This window comes from Heliangelus exortis, chromosome 4, assembly GCF_036169615.1.
Source record: "Heliangelus exortis chromosome 4, bHelExo1.hap1, whole genome shotgun sequence".
NCBI lineage: Eukaryota > Metazoa > Chordata > Aves > Apodiformes > Trochilidae > Heliangelus > Heliangelus exortis.
The window spans coordinates 18,317,197-18,339,239 of NC_092425.1; the positions used below are offsets into that span (position 1 = coordinate 18,317,197).

At 34.9% G+C, this 22,043-nt stretch overlaps 1 protein-coding gene across 2 annotated transcripts in view; it reads right to left on the reverse strand.

Moving 5' to 3' along the window:
- Window positions 1–2,695: 2,695 nt before the first annotated feature.
- Window positions 2,696–22,043, reverse strand: part of GPM6A (glycoprotein M6A) — a 156,242-nt gene continuing 136,894 nt past the window's right edge. For both annotated transcript variants that reach the window (XM_071743220.1, XM_071743219.1), the window contains 4 exons: window positions 14,003–14,156; window positions 11,950–12,026; window positions 10,626–10,691; window positions 2,696–5,045 (listed from right to left, as the gene is read on the reverse strand). In XM_071743220.1, the coding sequence (XP_071599321.1) occupies window positions 4,893–5,045; window positions 10,626–10,691; window positions 11,950–12,026; window positions 14,003–14,156 (450 nt within the window). In that variant the 3' untranslated portion in view covers window positions 2,696–4,892. The remainder of the gene's footprint in view (window positions 5,046–10,625; window positions 10,692–11,949; window positions 12,027–14,002; window positions 14,157–22,043) is intronic.

Below are 22,043 nucleotides of genomic sequence, written 5' to 3' on the forward strand. Positions count from 1 at the left end.
GGCATTGGATCTTAACAGTGGAAAGAGTTCTACAATTTTTGCCATTAATTATTATAGGAAATAATACAAGAAAGAAAAGTACAGAAATGTTCTAAAATCTGCTGTACCATCTGGTACAATACTACAACCATGGACACGTTCAACAAATACTTATAACCAGTGTATGCATATTACAATTTAAATAACTGCACTAAGAGAAAATTAAGAACTGCATGTGTTGTTAGACTCAATGAATTTACAAATACACTTCCAATTATGGCAGAAATCCTATTGTTTTCTTTAGCTTCTGTGATAAGTCATTAACTATTTAAAAACATGAAATCAGTAAATAATCAGTGACTCCTGCTTTTAACTATACCACCCAGGCCTGACTGGCCTCAGGAATGAAGCTGGCTTTAAAATTTCATTTCTCTTCATGTAGCAGAGGTGGAAACTAATCCCCAAGTCTGCAGAGCACTTCACTATTGCCTAGATCATGCTGATTAAACAGCTTGTGTAGCTGGGCTGAAAACAGAAGTGATGCTACGATCCTGCTGAGGTGTAAAATAACCTTGTGCAAGAAAAAAATATGTAATGTGGGTAGGGGAAAATGAGTGGGAAGTATTTCTAACTTGATCAATTTTCTGATCTGGTCTGTAAGATTCTAATAGCACAATAGATGGGGCATAGTAAACTGTGAAGAAAATGCAAAATTGCAGACCTAGTCCTGGAAACTTCTTAAACTAGAATATTCCTTTTTACTGCATTATTTTGTGCAAGAAAAAAACCCCAACAAACAAAAACCTTCAAAAAAAAAAAAAAAAAAACCCAAAAAACCCAAAAAACCCAAAAAAAACCTTCACCGAATGCATTTATCTACTACTGTTTTTCTTGTTTTTAAAAAATACCATGGTCACAGGGTTAGGGTGAGCAGAGAACAGTTTATAGAAATCAATATCCATGCATCATACCTCAGTTTAGGCTGCCAACAGAGAAGGATCTGGAATAAACCAAACATGCTCAGACTTTGAAGTGAATCAGTTATGACTGGTGTGCTGTGGGAAGCTCCTCTACTCCTTTAGCTTGTGCTGCTGATGAAAAATTGTTTGCCACTATGGCGTGTTTTCTTATCAGGGGCACACAAAGAGCTACATAAATGCTAGTTAACTGAGAAACAAAACACATTGTGAAAATTTATTTTAATTAATCTTCCTTAGTGATATCTTGTTAATTGTCAATGCTATAGATTTTTCTCGAACATTTAAACCATTTTTACATGCACATAAGTAATGTAGTATTGTTATCAAGGTTTTAATATACTAGCTACTGTAATGTCCAGTTATCAGTATCCTTAGCAACATTCAGGCTGAGGTCAGACCAGCTTCTGTTGAGCTTTTTCCAAATGACACCACAGTAATTTGAATATTGCCTAGTTGTTCCCTTGGCTGACATGTTGAAAATATACCATGTGTGGCATATGCTACCTCGCTCTTCCTAGACTATGAAATTCTGCTTTTAGAAATTATTCTACTCTCTTATTCTTAGAATATATAATTAATGTTACTAAATGCTGATTAAGAGACATGTTTGGAGTAATCTGTTCATAACAATGATAGGGAATTTTATTTCATTGGAACTAGAAAACCCTGAGGTATGATTTCTAACCATGGGAAGGCTGCACACAGTACTTTTACCTATACATGATTTGTAACAGATACAGGGCAAAGGAAATTGCATAATGAAAGTGGATATGAATGTCACTCTTTAACATTTGTTTTTTTTTGGCATTCTCATTCACTGCAATGAGAATTTTTTTTTCACAGATTAGACAGAGACATATCCTATAATTAATATAACATCTCCAGATTACTATTTTTAAAATTTTACTCATTGTTGTCAGAATTTCTGCTGAAGGAAATATCACAGAGTCACATAATGTTTAGGTTGGAAGAGACCTCTAAAATCATCCAGTCCAACCTTTGACCAACACCATAAGCTAACTACTAAACCATGTCCTTAAGGACCAGGTCCCAATGCCTTTTAAATGCCTCCAGGGATGGTGACTCCACCACTGTCCTGGCCATTCCAATGCCTGACAACCCTCTCAGTGAAAAAGTATTTCCTAACATCCAGCCTAAACCTCCTCTGGTGCAGCTTCCATCCATTCCCTCTGGTCCTTTCACATTTTACTGAGAAGAGGCTTTTTCCCTTCTCACTCCAACTTCCCTTGAGGCAGTTGAAGAGAGCTCTAAGGTCTCCTCTCACCTCTTCTCCAGACTAAACACCCCCAGCTCCCTCAGCCACTCCTCACAGGACTTGTACTCCAGGCCCTTCATGAGCTTTGTTGCCCTTCTCTGGACGCTCTCCAGCACTTCTGTGTCCCTCCTATAGTGAGGTGCCCAGAACTGAACACAGGACTCAAGATGCAGCCTCACCAGAGCTGAGTACAGAGGGATGATCACCTCCCTGTTCCTGCTGGCCACTGAGTTCCTAACACAAGCCAGGATGCCGTTGGCCTTCTTGGCCACCTGCACACACTGCTGACTCATATTAAGTTTAAGAGTAAATATTTCCTTAAACCTAAAAATAGGTGGTATAAAAATGTATAACACTGAGAACAGTCCTCCAGCAGCAAGAAAGATACAAGGACAATTTCTTCCATTTCTGGTTACAATGATTTGTCTAGCATGGGCAAAGAATAAAACTACACAACATGAACAATTAATAAGTACACAAAGTACACAAGTGTGTTTATTACATTTTTGCAAGCACTTTGTTCTACATTTCAAAAACGCCACCATCAAGCTGTTGGCACATTTATGTACAAAACAGATTAATTTTAATGCCTGCTACAAAGCATTCTTTGTGAAAATACAAACTCTAATACCAGAGAAGAGCCAAAAGCATTAACATCATTACATGAGTTTAAAAGACATAGTTTTAAAAATCAGCACAAACGTTTTAAGACACAAAACTGAAACACTACAATATAGAATCCAAAAGAAGTTCCTAATACTTTTTGCAGAACTGTAATACCGGTACTGCACATTATCAGAAAACTGTTGACCCCAGAGGACAGCCTAAGTGTAAAAAAAATAAAAAAAACAAAACACAAAAAAACAAAAAGAAAAAACCAAAAAAACAACCCAAAAAAACAAATCCAAACCCCCAAATCAAAAACACAATCAAAAAACCCCAAAACAAGCAAAAGAAGAGAAAAAAATTTTTTTTCAATCAACTAATACTACTTAATGCATTATCATGCCACAAGTAACTATAGTATTACCCTCTACTTACTACAAGAATTGTTAAAAATTACTGATGATGCATGACTAGTAATAGTACAAAGAAGAGTTTTACTCAAGAAGTTTTATTAGAAATGCACTTACACTGAGAGAGAATTCACAATGGTCCAATAAGTGCACAAAACTACCTAAGATTTTTAACACTGACAAAAATGTCTTGTCAGGCTACATCACTTTAAAAGACACTTTACAGCATTCTTGTAGCATTAGAAATAGGCAAAAAAAAAAAAAATCCATCAAATTTGGTCCAATAATACTCACATTTCTTAAATAGGGTTTTTTGTTTTGTTTTTGATACTGGAAATTCTTTCAAATTAAGATGACCTATCTTTCTGATAACATTTTCCTATCGAAATAAAAGTTCAAATATATGACTACACTTTCAAATAATAAGCTCTGTAGTGGTCTTTCACTGTACTTTAACATAATACAGGTAAACCAGCATGTATAGGAAAGCTAAAAGCCAAGCTATAACATTTATGGAAGTTTCCTTTAGTATATCTTTTACAGCTGGGACGGGTGCAATCCATTTAAATTTTTAAAGCAGGTAAAAAGACATCTGACTCCTACAGTCACTGTATTTTTGATATATTACTTTCATAAATGTAGCTAAGCGGTAATTTCTTACATCATCACATGAACAGCTCCAATTTAGCATAACCATCATTGAATTAAAGAGAGTTCATTCTGTAAAAAACTATGGATAACTATATCACTTAATTAACAATTGTCTATATACCATAACTCTTTAACAGATAGCCGTGGTATGGAATTCCTTCAAAAGGCAAGTGGCCATGCATTGTTAGCACCACGGTCTGCATGCTCACAATACAAACAGGAATTATCACCCATGAAACTGGAACAAGAGAATATTCTTTAAAAACATCAATAGTAGTACAATGTTAACAAAGATAAGAAGCACTTTTTTTCTTTTTTTTTTCCATTTTCTTTTTTTTCTCTTTTTTTTTTTAATTTTTCTTTTTTTTTCTTTTTTCTTTTCTTTTTTTTTTTTACCCACTATTACAAATTTAGAAATTGCACCTTTGATTGTTTAAAACGTTCCTAGGACCTTCACTCAAGTTGGTCAGGGTCCATCTGGCAAGTTTTCCAAATATAAAGGAAAGTCATCAGAGTGTTTTCTTTATATATTGTACATCATGTACAATGGTCCCTTTGAAGTATACCTGTAGTTAAAGTAGTAATTTAACTCAAAACTAAAAAGTATAAAAAGCTACTTTTTTTCCAAAAACATATAAGAAACAATGCAAAAGGTGTTATGTGTAACACATACAAAGTGATTAAAAAAATCAAACACATATTTGTATTTGACAATAGTTTAGTATCTTTGATCTATCAGAACTAATTAGCTTAAAAGGATTCAGGAAAGGCTATCGAGGAGCTTTGTGTTAGAGAACGGTCACACAAAGTAAGAACTAATTAAGAAACCAAGTGCTAGACAACGAAGAATTGTACATGGGTGATATGTAAGTCACCCAAACTATCTTTTGTGAGAAGCACTTTCAATTTATTTTTTATTTTTTAATGGTTGGATGGTCTTTAGTTAAACAACAAAGCATTCACGTGTTAGAAAGTAAGACAAGGTTTCTTTTATGTGTAAGCATTGAGCCGCTCTTTAGAGCGAGTAGAATGAATATCATGAAGCTCTTGTTCTTCCTTTGATTTAATATCCTCATATTTTTGCATTCTGCAAGCATCTTTCACATAGGCCCAGTTGGCTGACAAGACCATGAGATAATGGACCTGTAAAAGAGGTGACAAGGAGTTAGGAACCAACAGAGCTAGTTAGAATAGAGCAACTTCAGACTTGAAAGCTGTGGGACAAAGACTGGGTTTTCATCAGAAGGAACTAAGTATTGTTAAATCAAGTAGTAGTATAGAAACACAAAGTTCAAGATTGACCTTCATTAATTTTCAGATTACTCAGCTCACAGCTGTTACTGTTATTCTGGCTAGCAATTGGCAGGAATAGCTATTGAAAAATTAAAAGAAGTGTGAAAATTAAAATTAAAACAGAATTAATAGAACTTGCTTTACCATTGCAACTAGTCTGCAAATCTACATGGAAAAATGTCTTCTGATAATTTCTTGTAGACTTTTCTCCATTGAATCACTATTTGTTAAAGTAGTTGCTTAAGATAGAAATATGTCGTACATATATCCATAGGCTTATGATTAGATATCTAATAGAATTGCTGAAATATCTGCTTTTTCTTTATTGTTAAAGTTAGAATTAGCTTTCCTATTAGCCATGATTTCTTTCTTTCTTTCATCCACAACTTGATTTTCTCAAAACTAGCTAGCTGGGGAAAAAATATCAAAAATCAAAGAATATATTCAGCTGGGCCAAATGTGGCAAAAAAGTTTCAAAAAAAAAAAAAAAAATGAAGTCTTAAAAAGGCACACACCTGTCACCATTTATTTTCTTTTTTCATTTCAATTATATTAGTTATATCACTTTTTCTTAATGTAATTCTTAAAAATGCATAGAAAAAAAAAAAAAAAAAAGGAAAAGTATTTATATGACCTTTAAAAGACAACTTCAATACATACAGTGGCCATTTACACTGTAAGGTCTGATGATGCTTCTTATTAGAGCAACAAACTACTGTCATGTCCATTTCAGCCTCTCGGCTCTTTTAGGATATTTGCAGATAATGAAAGCTTTTCTTTTGAAGGTGGACCTCAAAAATCCCACCTTCAGTCTGCTGGATCTACTTGCAAACATCCTCTGACCTCAAAAAAATCACCTCCTTAAAAACTTGTCCTCCTCTCACCTTTGCTTTGTTTGCTGTCAATTCATTCAGAAAATAAAAATTTTCAATAACAGTATCCAAACAGTTTATTCTGGATTCTGGATATTTATTCCTCCCCTAGCAGGCTATCATACTTTCTGATGAAAGCATCTCTTATATTTATGTTGATCAACTGCCTCAGAGGCCACAGATAATCACCTAAAATCAAAATAACTCCATGCCTCCCTAAGAAGTCAAGAAACTGGGATTCAATTAATGGAAAGTAGAACAGAGTAATCGTAAAAATACCTTGAAACTATGCAAATTATCCTATTCATTTTGGACTGCTGTAGATATATCTCAGCGTATCTTGGAGAGAGTATCTTAGATTCACAGTAAATTAACAGAACTAATTTAGTATGTTCTTTCTTTTTTGGAAATGCCAGTATTGCCTTTTTCCACAAATCTTTTGTGCCAATAGTTACTCTATAATGCAGCTCAATGTACATTTCCTAACCTGGATAATTATGATCAAGGAAAGCATTCTGGAAAAAAAAAAACCTTCAAAGGACCAAATATTTTTGATGTCTTTTTTGTCCTGGTAGTTCATGGCAAGCTTTCACCCAGTTAATCCCTACTTGAGGAATATAGTCCGAGTTGAGGAGCCATAAAATGAGAAGAAGAGTTCAGAGAATCTCTCCTCTGTGAAAAAGGCCACAGATAGTAGTATTTCTACATATCTCTAGGAATTTCTTAATATCTATGGTACAAAAATAGTAGCACAGCCTGTGATGACAGTGCAAGTGCTGGAGATGGCAGCATGTACTGTGCTACTCCAGGATACTTTCTGGTCATAATTTAGAACAAAGGGAAAAAACCACCTTGTATCTAACTCTATTGTTCCAAAAGGTTTCACCGTGAATATTTTCTGGTCAGGCATTTCCAGATCAAATAAAAGACTACACTGCTGAATAACCATTCTGCTGAATGAAATGCCTTAAATTTCCTTCACAGTAAAACTTGAGAAAAATAAATAAAAATTAAAAAAAACAGGCTGGTAATCCTAATGACTGTCATCTCAGACAATTACAATTTACATCCAAAGCAAACACCAGTGCTGGTTCTTTAAGGGTAAGATTTCAATTCCAAAATGTAATCAGAACCTGAAACAGAGGTTAGACATGAGAGTCCTGGGAGCAGGGAGTATCCGAGCAATATCTTCCTCATCTTTTTAAACACATGTCCCAGAAAAACTGTGTAACTGAAGAATATGTGATGAAAATGGGACCATGTAGGCACATTTCTTACTCTCACAAAATATTTCATAACTACAAAGAGGCAAATTTAAAACTTGCAAGCTTCTACTAAAGAAATAGACTGTTAAGAAGGTACATTTTCCACAGTCTGGCCTATATTAAACTTCCATTCTTCATCTATCTCTTCCTTAAAAAGTTACAGAAACAAGCTTCTGGAATAACTGTTGAAAACTCTGAATTCACATTCACAATAAGCAGGATGATTTTCTTCAAAACAACTACTATAGCTTACATAATGAATTTCATCTCATACAAATCCATGTTATACAATGGCAAATATGTTTAACAGTCCCAGCACCTTGTGTTTTGGGTTTTTTTGTTTACCACCAAGTTCCTAGACAACATTGTCACACTAAGGAGGTCATCTCTAAGTGGCTGTCTAATTGCATTTCACACTTCCATGACCTGAATAGCCTGAAGCCAGTGGGGCCCTGTCAAGGCTTATTGAAACTGAAGCAGGGCAGCTCCCACAGTCTGCCTCGGGATGGTTCAATTACAGGCATATGCAAAACAGCATAGGGTCTTTCCACACTCTAGGAAACATTCTTGCTTAGTTTTCTCCTTAAATTGAAAATATGCTTTAATCTTTCTAAATTGAAGAAATGCATCTAGGCTAAGAAAGTTTTTGGTTTTCATTTGGTTTTTTTTTCCTTTCATTTTTTTTCCCCTTTTGTTTTGGGGCATGTCATTATCCTAGCAGAAGTCTAAATAACTTTTATTCTCCCCTTACATGCATCTAATATCCTGCAAAAATACCAATCATACCTAATCATACCAGGGGTGAGGAACTAGACAACTTATACCTTTCCTTTTCCTTATTTTGGGAGAATGCATTGCATCTCCATCTTACAGGACATCTGTGAAAGTTCAGGCAGATGAATACTGCTCACATGGTCATTTTGAGAAGGGAAACTGTACCCAAACATTCAGTTTTGCTGTAGTGGTTTTGGGAAAACATCACAGGCAGGAGGCTTACTAACCTTACACTAAATCTTTTGGGAGGGTAAAGTTTACACTTAAGCAACTCAGTGTCTTCTGTTTTTATCTGACAAAATAAAACTAACATGTTTAATATACTTCAATGCTCATTTCTGTATCCATTTATTGTCCACTTAGACATAAGAAAGAACAGCAATGTTCAGAATAATACATATTCCAAATTCAGTATGATTCAAAATCCTGTCTATTTTTTATGTGCTCAAGACTCACAAAAAGCATCAACAACATGAATAATTCTATCAGGCTTTTTTTTCATCTTGGGCTGAGGTCTAAGAAACAATGTGACTTAAATGGCTCTGCACATTTTGTTCCTCCGCCCTAGCCCATTGCTGACACTTCACCACCTTCTACTAATTTTAGTGTAGCATTTGATGAAAACAGATGCTTTCTTCTTTCTAAATGAGATGCTTAGCACCCAAAATTCACATAAGCTTCTTTGTCCTTGGGAAAACAAACTCCCTTAAAAAAATAAAACACTTAAATAACTGATTGTCCAATCACAAAAATCTGAACTTTCCCTCATATTCTGTTCCCAGACCTTGGTGTAGTGTGTCAAGTGTGAAGCACATTGCTCAGCCTATAAATGTGGGCTGGTATAACATTTTTTAAATATACTGTCACTAAAGAGGGGAACGCAGTAGTCTTCATCAAACGTGACAAAAGTAGGTTAAAACCAGACAGTTTTGTAAAAAAATTGAAATATAGACAATGCAGCTGCAAAAATTTCAGAAAGCATACACTTTCCAGAATTTGAATGCTACACAATTTACTAGCACTTAGATCCTTATCTTATCTTTCTGTTGAAACAGGCAGCGTTACTGTTTTTTCACTGTGCAGTCACAGAATCCAATAAAAAACATACTTGGGTATGGGTAACCTTTCCTAAATATGGGAATAGATGTAAGCCATCAAAGTGAATTCCTCATGGATTAGTGCTTGGTGTAATGCATTTATGGAATCTTTGATATGGTACTCTGAGCTTTGAAGGTTTTTTTTAAAGTTCATTGAAATATCATGCATTTAAACTATGTGGCTCAATGCATCTACTTAATTTGCTTCCACTAAAGATATTTTTGGTTGAAGATCTTGTGGTGGCTATTCTGATTCAAAACTCTTCCTTAAAATACAGAATTGTTATGTGAATACATTAGCATTTGATAACTATTACTGAATATACTCAAAACATTAGTGCACTGGAGAACTAATCATATTTTGGATGTACTTTTTAAACACTAATATATACATTATAGTAATCACATCACGACAGCAGAAAAGCCTCCTTTTGGAAAATTAATTAAATTATAAATAGATATTATATTCTACTCTACTATTGCACTTCTTATTTTTGGTTTTGAAAAAAAATTACATTGAAAATGTGCATTTTTCACTCAACTATGTCTGCTTTGTTGGTGGGGCATCATGTAATACTGAAACAATGGCAGAGAAGAACAAAAAGAAATCACTAATATTCATTGATTATTCCCTGATTACCCTCTTTTGTAAATGTAATTATAAGGAGAACAAAAAAACTAAGACCCTGGGATTCAATGAAAAATTATGAGTAGCAGTAGTAATAGTAATCACCATCATTAGATTTCTTGTGGAATGCATCAGTACCAAGTAATAGTCATTTTTCTTTTCCCATTCCAGTGTGTATCATGCAGACCTACACTGGCATGGAATCACTATTCTAAAAATATCTTTTTGTTTAAGCAGACACAATAAATAAAAACAGAAGAGAAATTCACTCGCTCATTTCTTTTTGTCAGTGGGAAATTCTCACTGGCAAAATGTCATCAAATTCAAAGTAATCTTAATATTTTTAAAAGTGCAATAATCAATCCTGACAGAAAAACTGACACACTCCCAGACATGCACAGAACTGACAAAGAGTCTGCTCCCAAAATAGCAGCACGGCAAGACTGTGAATACCCAGAAAGACACAGATCATAAAATGATATTACTATGGTGATAAGACACCCAATTTGAGTTCAGACAATAGACTCAACACAGTAAGAGAATAGTAATAAAATTTTAGCCTGTACTCAAAGGTGGTGTTTTTCATTCAAAAAACAAATCATAAAATTCTACTTCACAGGGAATCCAACAGTATTTTTTAAAAATAAGGTAAGAGAGAGCATTCAATTATAGATATATACATTTTAGTAATAGAATTGAGTGACATTATGGAAATGGAATAACTGATACTAAGAGATGACCAGAATGTATTAGCAGTTCAGAAGACACAGGAAAAACAGTGTTGGGTAGCTTACCATAGCAATGACTGCTGCTCCAGCTCCAGCAAGGGCGACAATGAACAAGTGGAATGTCATGTTTAGCTGCAAGGAGTGACAAAGAAAGGGACTTTCATGGTGGTACACTAAACAGAAATTGACCAAAAAGTCTGAACAATGTAGAGCAGAAAATTACCTTCCTGGTGCCACCCTTCTAGATGAGTAAATATTACTATTACTTTTTCCAAACAATTGACATCACTGCATGACATTCTGCTTCTGCTTGCTTTGGTACAATATTTGTATCAGGAACAAAGCATAATTGTATTTTTAAAATTATGTTTTAATTGTAAATACTAAGAAGCCCGAATTACTTTAAAAAAAATCAAAAACTGTCCAGTAGTTCAATACTCTTTTTTTTTTTTTTTTTTTTTTGAAGTTACAATACTATCTTACTAGATCTAGAAATATTTTGATGGTTTCTCTAGTGCCAGAGACAGCCTAAGAAAACTCCCTTTCCCTTCATTAGCTGTATTTTTCCCATCGTTCTATTATCTACTTACTTCCCTCCCAAATTTGCCAAAAATTTTTTCCAGAGTAATATAATGGAAATCAAGTTACCTAAATAGCCCAAATTAACCACCTTCTCATCCCACCACTAAACAATTACATCTGGCTTTAAATAACACAGTAGACAAAGTGTTAGATGAGCAACAAAGTTTGTCTTTTCTGAGATGGCTTCAGTATAAAGGCAGGCTGTGTAACTTCACTCTAAGATTTATTTAAACATGGTAAGACGTGGTGAAAAATTTAGCAAAGCACTCTCTAACTTGAGAGAGATCAAGATTTTTAAACTCTCTTTTGTTGGAAGGAAATATAATTTCATTTGTCCTGTCTTCATCGCTGTTAATTCAAAACCAAAACCAAAAACCTCAGCTGCACTGCAATAGGTGACCTCTGCCTGAGGAAAATGTACTAGGAGTGATTAACCCAACACACTGTAAAATTTGGTCAAATCCATTTGAAATCTTTACTCTCCTGTCACAACAGTAATAAGATCTTCAAACAGTTATTCATTATACGTAACTATTCATTGTGCAACAAGTACATTAGCTTTCCAAAACATCTCAGTAAAGATATACATGGCAATAGGGTTCTTAAAAAAAAAAAATTCCCCTGACTAAATCTCATACATGGTAAAAGACTAGGAAAGGTATTTGCTGACAGTGATTTCAACTGGGATTATAATTCATCACCATAACTAGAATTAGAACATTAAGAGTAAGAAGAAAACACCTATCAGTTACTTCCTACTGTAACACAAATTATCTATTTGCCAAAAAAGATTATCACACTTATTCACCTCATTAGAGTCACACATCTTGATGAAACTCTCTGATGTGGTGCAAACCTTCTTTTCCTCTCCAATAGTTACAATACCTGGAGCAGAATAAATAGTCATAGTATTTAGTATTTCTAGTACATAGCAGTTTATTTCATATGAGCCAGAAAAGCTAAGAAATTCAAATTCTTGTCTCCTTTACAGACCTTTCTTTAGCAACAAAATATTTCCTGATGACTAGAGGCTGGAGCATCTCCCATATGCAGACAGGCTGAGTTAGTTGGGGTTTTCAAGCCTGGAGACAAGAAGACTCCAGGGAGACAGTAGCCTTCTGGTACAGGCTACAGTAGACTTCTAGTGCCTGAAGTGAGCTCAAAGGAAACCTGGGCAGGGTGTGTAGTGAGAGGACAAGGGTAATGGCTTTAAACTGGAAAAGGGTAGATTTAGTTAGAGGTTATGAAGAAATTCTTTACTGTAAGGGTGGTCAGAGACCATAAGAGGTTGCCTGGAGGAGCTGTGGAAGTGTGGGTGGTGCTTTGAGACACCTGCTCCAGTGGGAGGTATCCCTGCCTGTGGCAACAGGCTTGGAACTAGATCGTCTTTAAGGTTTCTTGCAACTCAAAGCATTCTATGACTCCATATCATATCAGTTCAATATCATCTATACAGCTATAGCAATTCAATAGCATAGGATTCTATATAATTTCAACCATCACAAAACTAAAACATCATCTATTTCGGAAAAGCCCCAGTAGGAAATGTGAGGTTAGACATCTTTCAGACATTTTTAAAAATATCTTCAGTCCAGATTTTGTTCAGCATAATAAGCAAAACATCCGAAAATGATTTGCAAGCAGTATATACACTTACCATGATGTTCTCAAATATTCTCTACCCTCATGTGGACAAATGTGCTGAATACTCTTTTCAGACGTGTTGATCTGGTACAAAGCTTCTTTCACAAGTCATATGTTACTTAAACATATATTTAAGTCTAATAATGGCTTCTCTATCAGCAAGAATAACTAGAAGCTGCTAGATGGTTTTTCTTCAGCTAATGTCCAGATACTAAATCAAAGACTAGTTTGAAGAAAACTGCTATAACTCAGTTATCATGAAAAATAGTAATGTTCTTTCTTATTACTAGCAAATGATATTTACACGGAATTGAGAGCAAATTGATACGTTCACAGAATACACATTTCATATGTTAGTGTTCTACGCAAATTTTAAACAGAATTAGTAAAAAAAAAAGGCACTAATATTAGCAAAATAAAATATCACAGAAAGAAGAATGAATACTTCTGATGAGATCTGTACAGATGATTGTCTTCTCAAATCACCTGTCATGCTGGGGCAGGGGGAAATCAATACATCTTTAAAAAAATTTTCCCCTTGTAAAAACAAATGTGATATTCTTTTTTTTTCAGTTTAAGTGAAATGTTTACTATGAAAGAAACATTAATTCCCAAACTATACACCACTTTTTGCAATCTCAAAATAGCAATTGAAAATATACTGCTATTTTATATTAGACCAAGTTAGCAAAAGAAAGACTTAAGAAACTGATGAGAGTAGGATTACCCAAAGTTCTGTGGGCTGAGAAACCACTGAGGCCAGAACATCTAGATTCAAATCAGTCTCGTGGCAAAAAGGAATTGAATGATCACCACCATCTATGTTTGCAAGCAATGAATCGTGTCTGGGCTCTGCAAAGACAGGTGATAACCTGATCTCACATCTCCAAATCAGTGTCTTACCACAAGATTAAAGGTCTCCAGAAAAATGTCTAATTAAGCATTTTATGCAAGTTCCAAGAATTGAAAATGAAGAGACTACACAGAAGCCCCATGTCAAATCTTTGGTACTCTGACAGTATGGACAATGTTGATTCAATTTTGTCAGGCCTGAAAAAGCAGTGCATCTCCAATATACTGCCTTGAGCAGGGGGTAAAAGGATAGAAGAGATGCTTAACAATTGTCTCAGAAACATTGAAACTTCATTTTGGGTACATGGAAGCAAAATGATGTTTGTGAAATCTTGTTTTATATTTAGTGCTCTTCAATGACGTACCGTACTGGCGAAGGTCCAAGCAGAGATTAGCTCCATCGACTACAGTGGCATTTCGGCAAATGGTCCACAGGTTGAAGTACATGTAAACAGGCAGAGAAGTGAACGCTGTAACACCAAGCCAGGCCAACATAAAGATGTATGTCAGCATAATAAACTGCAGGGAGAGAGGGAAGAATGAAATCAGTCTAGGTCACAACTTCACTGATACTCCATTGCCAATAAAAAAGGAACCACAGAGAAGTAACCGGTGCATTTCTGACAGCTTTTGTCTCTTTCTGTTCTTATTTAAAATAAGACTTTGGTTTGATAGTCAATTCACGAACTGGTCAAAAAACCTCAGCACACTGACATTTCTGTAGCTGCTATGGCAGAAAAAAAACATTGACTCTGAGTATTAGAAGGATGAGGTATTTTTGAAAGCTGAATAAACTGGTCTACAATCTCAATCTGCATAAAACTGAACCTTAAAGAATAACTATGGGGAAAATGGAAGAATTTTGCTAGCTCTTCTTTATTATAAGATCTTTTACATCCAGTGATAAAAGACGGATACAGTATCAGTTTTTGTTAAGGAAATCAAATAAGGTTAGACTCAAAAGGGTTAGAGGGCTGGCTTGTCCACGAGGACCTAATCAGGAAAAGCAATCCAAAACAACAAAAGATTTGAATTTTAGGTGAGGTAGTTTTATTACTTCAAAGTTGTGGGATGGACATTCTCAAGCAGTATTAACGAGACCTTAATTTGATTACTATAACTGACTTCATAAGAATATTAAATGAAAGCCATTTTAATTTTGAGGAAGTGTATTTACATAGCAATTTAACATAGTTTATTAATCCAGTTTCAAATTCATTGCAGATTACTTTTCCTAGTTGTCCCTGGGCAGTTGAATCTTTCAGCAGTAGTATGAAAAGCTGGAGAATTTATGGCACTAAAATTATTACCCGAAATATTCAGAAAAGTAAAAGACAAAGTAGAAAAAAAAAATATAAGTATACTATTTATTTCATTGGGTATCTGCTTTCTATCACTTTATTTAGTACTGAGCACTTCAGCTTTCCCTGCCAGTTTGTAAGCTATAAACCTGTTTAACTTTTTCCTTATCATCAAACTAATTTAAACCTGATGTGCCAAATTTATGTTTAAAGATTTTTGAAATGTATTTGTGCAGTTAGTGGCTGTCTTCCCTTCCAGCATTTCCCAAAATTACACTTACTAGAAAACCAACTAATAATAGAGTAAGCAATAGCAAAATCTGTAATAAATATTCAGCCCTGAATGTTACAGAGAATTTTTCCCTGTCTTAGTTGCTTCATATAATGGAAAATCTATTCCATCTACTGCAGAGAAAATAGTCAATACAGACAAATATAGGCACTCAGTTATGTTTTATCATTGCTCCTCTATTGATTGCTTTCTTTTTTTTTCTTTTCTTTTCTCTTGCTTTTTTTTCTTTTTTTCTTATTTTTTTTTCCCCCTCTCTCCTGTGTTAAAGCCTGGTTCAGCCCCAGGCACTCATTGTCAAATAATTGCTTGGAAAATTACTTGGAAATGTAGATGCATGTCAGGACTATGAATTCCCAACTAAAATGCTACATCTGATCTTCATTTATTATCAGGCTAAAGAGCTCTACTCAATTTATCTAAAGCGGGAGCAAGAAATAAAAAGGCTCTCTGAGTGTTCACACACAAGAAAAAGCCTTTTAATTCTCAATATATTCTAGAAGTACTTAAAAGGTAAATCCTGCCTCCCTTGCTTCTATGAGTTTGTCAAAATCAGGTATGACTCAGGACTTATTTTTGAGCCTCCTCCTCAAATTTCTGAGCTAAATAATATTTAATAAATTTAATACATTTCTCAGTGTAGTATATACATAAAAATTGAAAGGAAGACTGAGCATTCAACAACAGTTATATTACTGAACTGTAGTAACTCTTTTTTAAGATGGGGCTCCACACAAAATTGGCAATCTTCCTACTATTCTGTGTTTGCCACAAAATGAAGGAAAAAAAAATCAGCTTTACTATGAGCATTACAGTTCCTATCAAATACCTTTTTATTTTCTGAACTGTAGTAGCCTTGCTTGCTTAAAACTCAACTGAGATAAAATAAAGAATTGGTATAGCAAAGAGGAAAAAACAGATCTTTCTAGTCTGTAAAAAAATCTGCCTTGGGCATAAAATAAGAACAGGAGAAATCTGCTAGATGATGGCTGCTGGGAGTCACAAGAGCCACCTTTTCAGGGAGAATTGCCTGCTGGTTTATGGAAGAGATTATCTTTTTAAAACATTAATCTTTCTGGTTGAGTATCTCAAAGTGAATCAAATGCTGATTCCATTTTCCTCCTTCAGTCACTTTTTACTAAAAAGCCAGTGGCCAATGACATGCCCAAATTAATGTTATAGCACCAAGACAGGGGGAGGAATTGAGACATTTCCTTATAAGAAGGAAAATTATAAGAATAACTAAAATGCAAAATAGTGATCTGGGCAATACTACTATTTCTGCTGTGAGGTCAGTAAAAACAAAAATATTAACTCTGCACTATAACTTATTACTTTACAGCCATAGGAGGTGTTAGCTTATAAATTCTTGTTATAATGGAACAAAATGCTGAATTTTATTATTTTAAACCACAGGTGAAGGACTAAAGTATTTTTTTAAATAATTTTAGCTGCTATTACCATCTCCACTCTTTGCTCTAGAGACCTTACAAGAAATGCTTAAAGAACCTGTTGACCCCAGGAATTAAATTCAGGAATCAGTCTCCTGAGATTCAAAGGAATCTTTCTGCCTTGGAGTAGCATTCTGCTACGTGACAAGGAAATGATTTGTGAAATAGAATTACATCATCTTACAGAAATTATACAGCTTGTTCTTTAGTATGCTGTGTATTGCTCTGCTAGGGAAAATTACATTCTATGATCAGTTCAGTTTTCATTGTAAGAAGCCAGACACACAAACCCAAATCAAGCTGGAAGTGACAATGAAACTCACCTACCAAATAAGGAAGATAAAAGTTCACTAATCAATACTCACTTCATATTTGGAAAGAACAGATAAATAAGATAATTATTTGAACAAAATAAATCTTTCACTTTTTCAGCAGTTAATTTCTTGTACTAATACCATGGCTGGTAAAACCTTCTGACCAGATTTTATGAGCTATTTGTTGTAACAGTTTTCCTGAATCATAAATTATCAGAGTAAACAAACCATCATTGCTTCTAGAAAGGTTTTTAAAATAAAATTTATTTCACAAATCAATGGCAAAAAGTAAGGATTTCAGGGAATTCTCTGAGATTAAATGTGTACAGCATATATGCTGGTCATAGTTGGTTGAAACCCTGTTTCTAAACATTTCCAAATCTTATTTATTTCAGCAAGATCAAGATTTTAGTTACTGCTTTCTTTTTACAATGTGTGGATACTGGTGCCTTGAAAAGCATATTTCAAAACCACTGCACTTTTTTTAGTTTTGTAATAAATATTTCAGTACCCCTGAAGAAACATTGTATGATTGCTTTGGTGTCCCTAGGGATAGAGACAGTGAAATCATATCTAAAAGGTACTGTTTGTGAGAGTCTGATCTCACTGATTTGAAATTGTCTCAAAAGAACAATTTTAAAGTGAAGAGCCCTGGCTGGGCTGGAGGACCTGGCCTGGCCAGAGCTGAGCAGGAGGTGACACCCAGAAAGAGATAAGAACTAAGAATTATCGGCCGGGTGGAGACTGCTCTCCTTTTTTGAGGGCCTGCAGTGCTGGGATGTCCCTCCAGGCATGATTACCCTGGCCAGGGTGAAGGAAGCCACCTTGGTTGTACTGATGCTGATGGACCTGGCTGAGGGGGTTGGGATGGAGCTGAGAGTGGCACCTGGAAAGAGATCAGAGCTGTGTGCTGGAAGCCCCCCCTCCAGGCAGCTCCCTCCTGTCTGCAATGGCTCTGATGCCAATGGACCTGGCTTCTGTGGCAGCTGCCTGACAGCTGCCCCTTTGGATCAAAAGGGACTCAAGGCTATATATATGGGGCTGTCCATGCTGTGGCTGTTTGGTCATCTCCTGACCCACTGCCATCTCGCACAGGACCCTGTCCAGGATCAGCACCAACTTGAAGAAACTCACTGGACAGCTGGGCCCCTGGTGGTGACTCTTTCTCTTTCTCTTTCTCTTTCTCTTTCCCTTTCCCTTCTCTCTTTCTCTCTCACTCTCTCTTTCTCTTTCTCTTTCTCTCTCTCATTCTTTCTTCCAACTTTCGTACCCTTTTCTCTCCCACTTCTCTCTTCTCTCTCTCTCTCTCTCTTATATCTCCTTTTCCTCTCTCTCTCTTATATCTTCTTTTCCTCTCTCCCTCTTTTGCCTGGCTCTATCATTTTGCCTGTGTCAATTGTCAAATAAAAGTCTGCTTGCACAGGACCCTTCTACGGTTGGACTTTGTTTCGCAGATCCAAAACAAAACAAAAAAAAGTTAATATTACCTTGGACTGTAACCCTGTTACTACAGAGAGCTGTATTGAAATGGAAACAAAGCAAACTTGAGTAATTTTATTGTATGCAGATACAGATGCTTACTTTAAAAACAAAACAAAAACTGAAAACAAAAAACTACCCCCCAAAAAAAAAACCAAAATAAAAAAACCACCACAACTCAATAGCAACAAATTCAGAAGTGCCTGAATAAAACTTAAGTCCAAAAACTTCATGCTGCCATATAATTGTATCTATTTTACAAATCATTCCAATATATTTATTTTTGCAAACCACCTTGCTGTGTTTAAAGTTCATTGAGATTCATTAACCTCTGACACACACACAAAGCTTCACTTTTTAAATTATTAATTGCAATCACCATATATTTTCTCAAATGTTTAACTTAGTTTTGATGAAATGGTACTGATAGTGTTTATCTCTTTCTCCAGTACACAAGAAGTCAATTTAAACATGCTATGTTCCTACCTCAGACCTATAGTTTATTTGTATCCAGTTTTCTACAATGCAAGGTTATGCCTACCACCTTGCATCTGCAGTCCAGATTCAAAAACTTCCTTTATTCAGTAAACTTTTATCATAGATAAGAGTAAATATTAGATATTTTGTTTCTATTCACAGTCGGTATTCTTATACTAAAATTGTTCCGTTCTTTTTACTTTTGTGAAGTTCAGAATTCATCCAAAAGGGTTTTGGAATTTTTGCACTTTTAAAGAAGAATCACTACATAAATACTTTAACCTTTTCCCAATATTTTTGGACACGGCATCTTACATGTTTAGTTTCCCATATGCAGATACTAGAGAGAACAAGGCAAGAATTTGTTGATTTGCCCCCCGCTGTAGCTAAACCAGACTCAGTTGCTTTATAACATATGTTACGTTGTCTAGAAGTCGTAATACTATTCTTATTTATTTAAATCTAAATAAATCATAATGCTTTCTTAAGTCATCAATTGCAAATATTATACGGATGTCTTTAAAGTCAGTGATATATGAATGCATAATATATTACAGATCATTCTTTACCACCCCAGACAACCTCTCAGGGTATTCATACACCCTCTTCTCACATAAAAAATGAAATTAAAATATGTCTAAGAAGGACTGTTAAGTAGCTCACAAGAAAATTACCTCCTTTAACATTCTCATTGCTGAGCTAACTAGCATCTCCTACATTAATGCATCATTCCTGAACAGTAGTAAAAGATGAAGCAAAAGTATTTCAGCCTATCTCATTGTACATAGAAAGCTGCTGGAAGGAAAAACATTGATGTTCTGATATTACCACTAAATGCACTGTAAATCACAGAAAACACACACTTACAGAGTTGTCTGCTTTGCTTAAAATATCACTCTCATTGCTAACAGTCACTTGTTGGACTTTTATTACTGCATCTACAAAACATGTTCATCTTATCTCTCTCTCTGACATATTATATTCTTAGGCACAGCTCCAAAAGTCTTGTTGAAACATAGATACATTTCATGCTATGCTATTACTGTCATGTGGTTGATCCTTCTTGGCTTGCATTCAAGTCAACAGCTTCAGGATGAAAAAAAAAAAAAGAAAAAAAAGCCAATCATGGTCCAACTTTCTTTTCACAGTGGAACAGACTACTCAGGTTTGTCTAATTGCAATTAATCCATATATTAAATACTAGCTAATGTGACATTCCTGAAATTGTTAAGATCTATTATCAGAAAATTTTGAAATCACTGAAATTTTAAATTTTGAGCCATCCATTTTATGAAACTGTTTTTTGTGTGGTTTTTTAAATGTTCTCCTTCTATAAACATCTAGATGTATGAGAAACTGTTTTTGTTTTTTTTTTAAGTGCTTAAATTAAGCACTTAAATAGTGCTCATTCATGGGTTCTCCAGACTGTGTTCATGTCACATAATTATTCAATTCAAAAACACAAAGCATCAAAACAGATCAGTTCCATCATGTCCCACGCCCTGCCAATGTCAGGTCCTAGTAGCAAATTTTCCAGCTATTTTGCTTTCACATTGCTGATAACATATGTATAAAAAATCTGATTCATAATTTAATAGTTTTCAATGATGACAAGTTTCTATCTACAAAAAAAAGATACTACTCAGCTGAGAAAAGACTGTGCTATACAGATAGTTTACATTTTTTGCATTGTTAAGACTGCAGTTGTTGTTCAGAAAGTTTGCATGGTCTATACTTGGGAACAAGACAGTGAAGCCAGAAAGGAGAAATAATATTCTTATAACTTCTCTATACAGCTATGTCACTCAAAGTGAATGCTTGGCTGTCAAAAATAAAAAATATGTGTTCTTTTCTGATTTGCTCTTACCAGGTCTTGAGAAGCCTGTGAGAGAATCAAGGGAGTGGCACCTTCCTTTCTCATTTGTTGTCTTGCCAAGCAGAGAAAGTCTTAAAGCTTTTCAGTTGAAAGAAGTATTCATACTCTGGTTTGCTACATCTAACCTGGTTAACTTGCATGCTAATCATCATGAGCAAATAAAAGGATACAAGCACTGAAGGGATATATTTACACATTTCATTCCTTCAAGCAAGCAGTACTAAAAACATTTACAGTAGTAACTATTAATTTATAAGACAACAATGGGAAGGTGTAGTTGATATGAAGAACACAAAGCTGTGGTTTCTGGAGAATCTGGGGATAATAACTCTAAGTGGGAGAAATCAAACTGGCTAGAAATGACTGGGAATGGATAAAAGACACTTTTGACCACAAAATTGTGAATTTATGATAAAGTCACTGAAATTCACAGATTTTAATAGCTGTTATAAGAGTAAAATATCTAAATGCAGTGAAAAGGATAAGGTAGCCAGGTGAGAACAAGGTTCAGGGAAAACTATGATCATCTGATGAATCATTCCAGTTAAAACTTGAGAAGGATTATGTGAACGTGAGGGAAATAAAGCTATCATCTTGAATAATTTATGATGATTCAGAACTGAAAGGTAAAGCCCATGGAGAAAGCATAATGGCTCACAGTCAAGCATGCTTTGGAAATGTATGACAGCACATTTTCAGAAAACAGTTTCATTAAAAAAGCTACTTAGTGAATAATTGTACATGCGAAGGAAAAAAATCTGTCCTCTGTGTGAAAAACACACTTACAGCACAATCTCAAGTAAAATAACTTTGTCCAGTTTTATCACCAGCAAGAAAAATTCTGCCAGTGAGCATCAAGACCAAGAGAAGCTGAGAAGCGGTTATCAAGTCATAATCCACTGTTAAAGGAGACCATGAACACTGCAGTCAACAAAAGGGCTGTGTGTAAATCTCATAAGGTCTGTGAGAAGAGGAATAATCATATGAAAGAATGATTTTATGTGTAATATCTCTAAGTAAGAAAATCTGGAAGTATGAAATAAAGAAAAATAAACTAATGTGTCCAGATTACAGAAATAATACAGACCAAAATACAGTCAACATCTAGAAATATATAACAAAATAAGTTCTGAGCTCACTGCAAAAGATTTCTGAAAGTCTAGCAGTGGGGTGGGAAAAGTAATAATGTGCATTCTTATTTCTTTATAAGAAACCATAT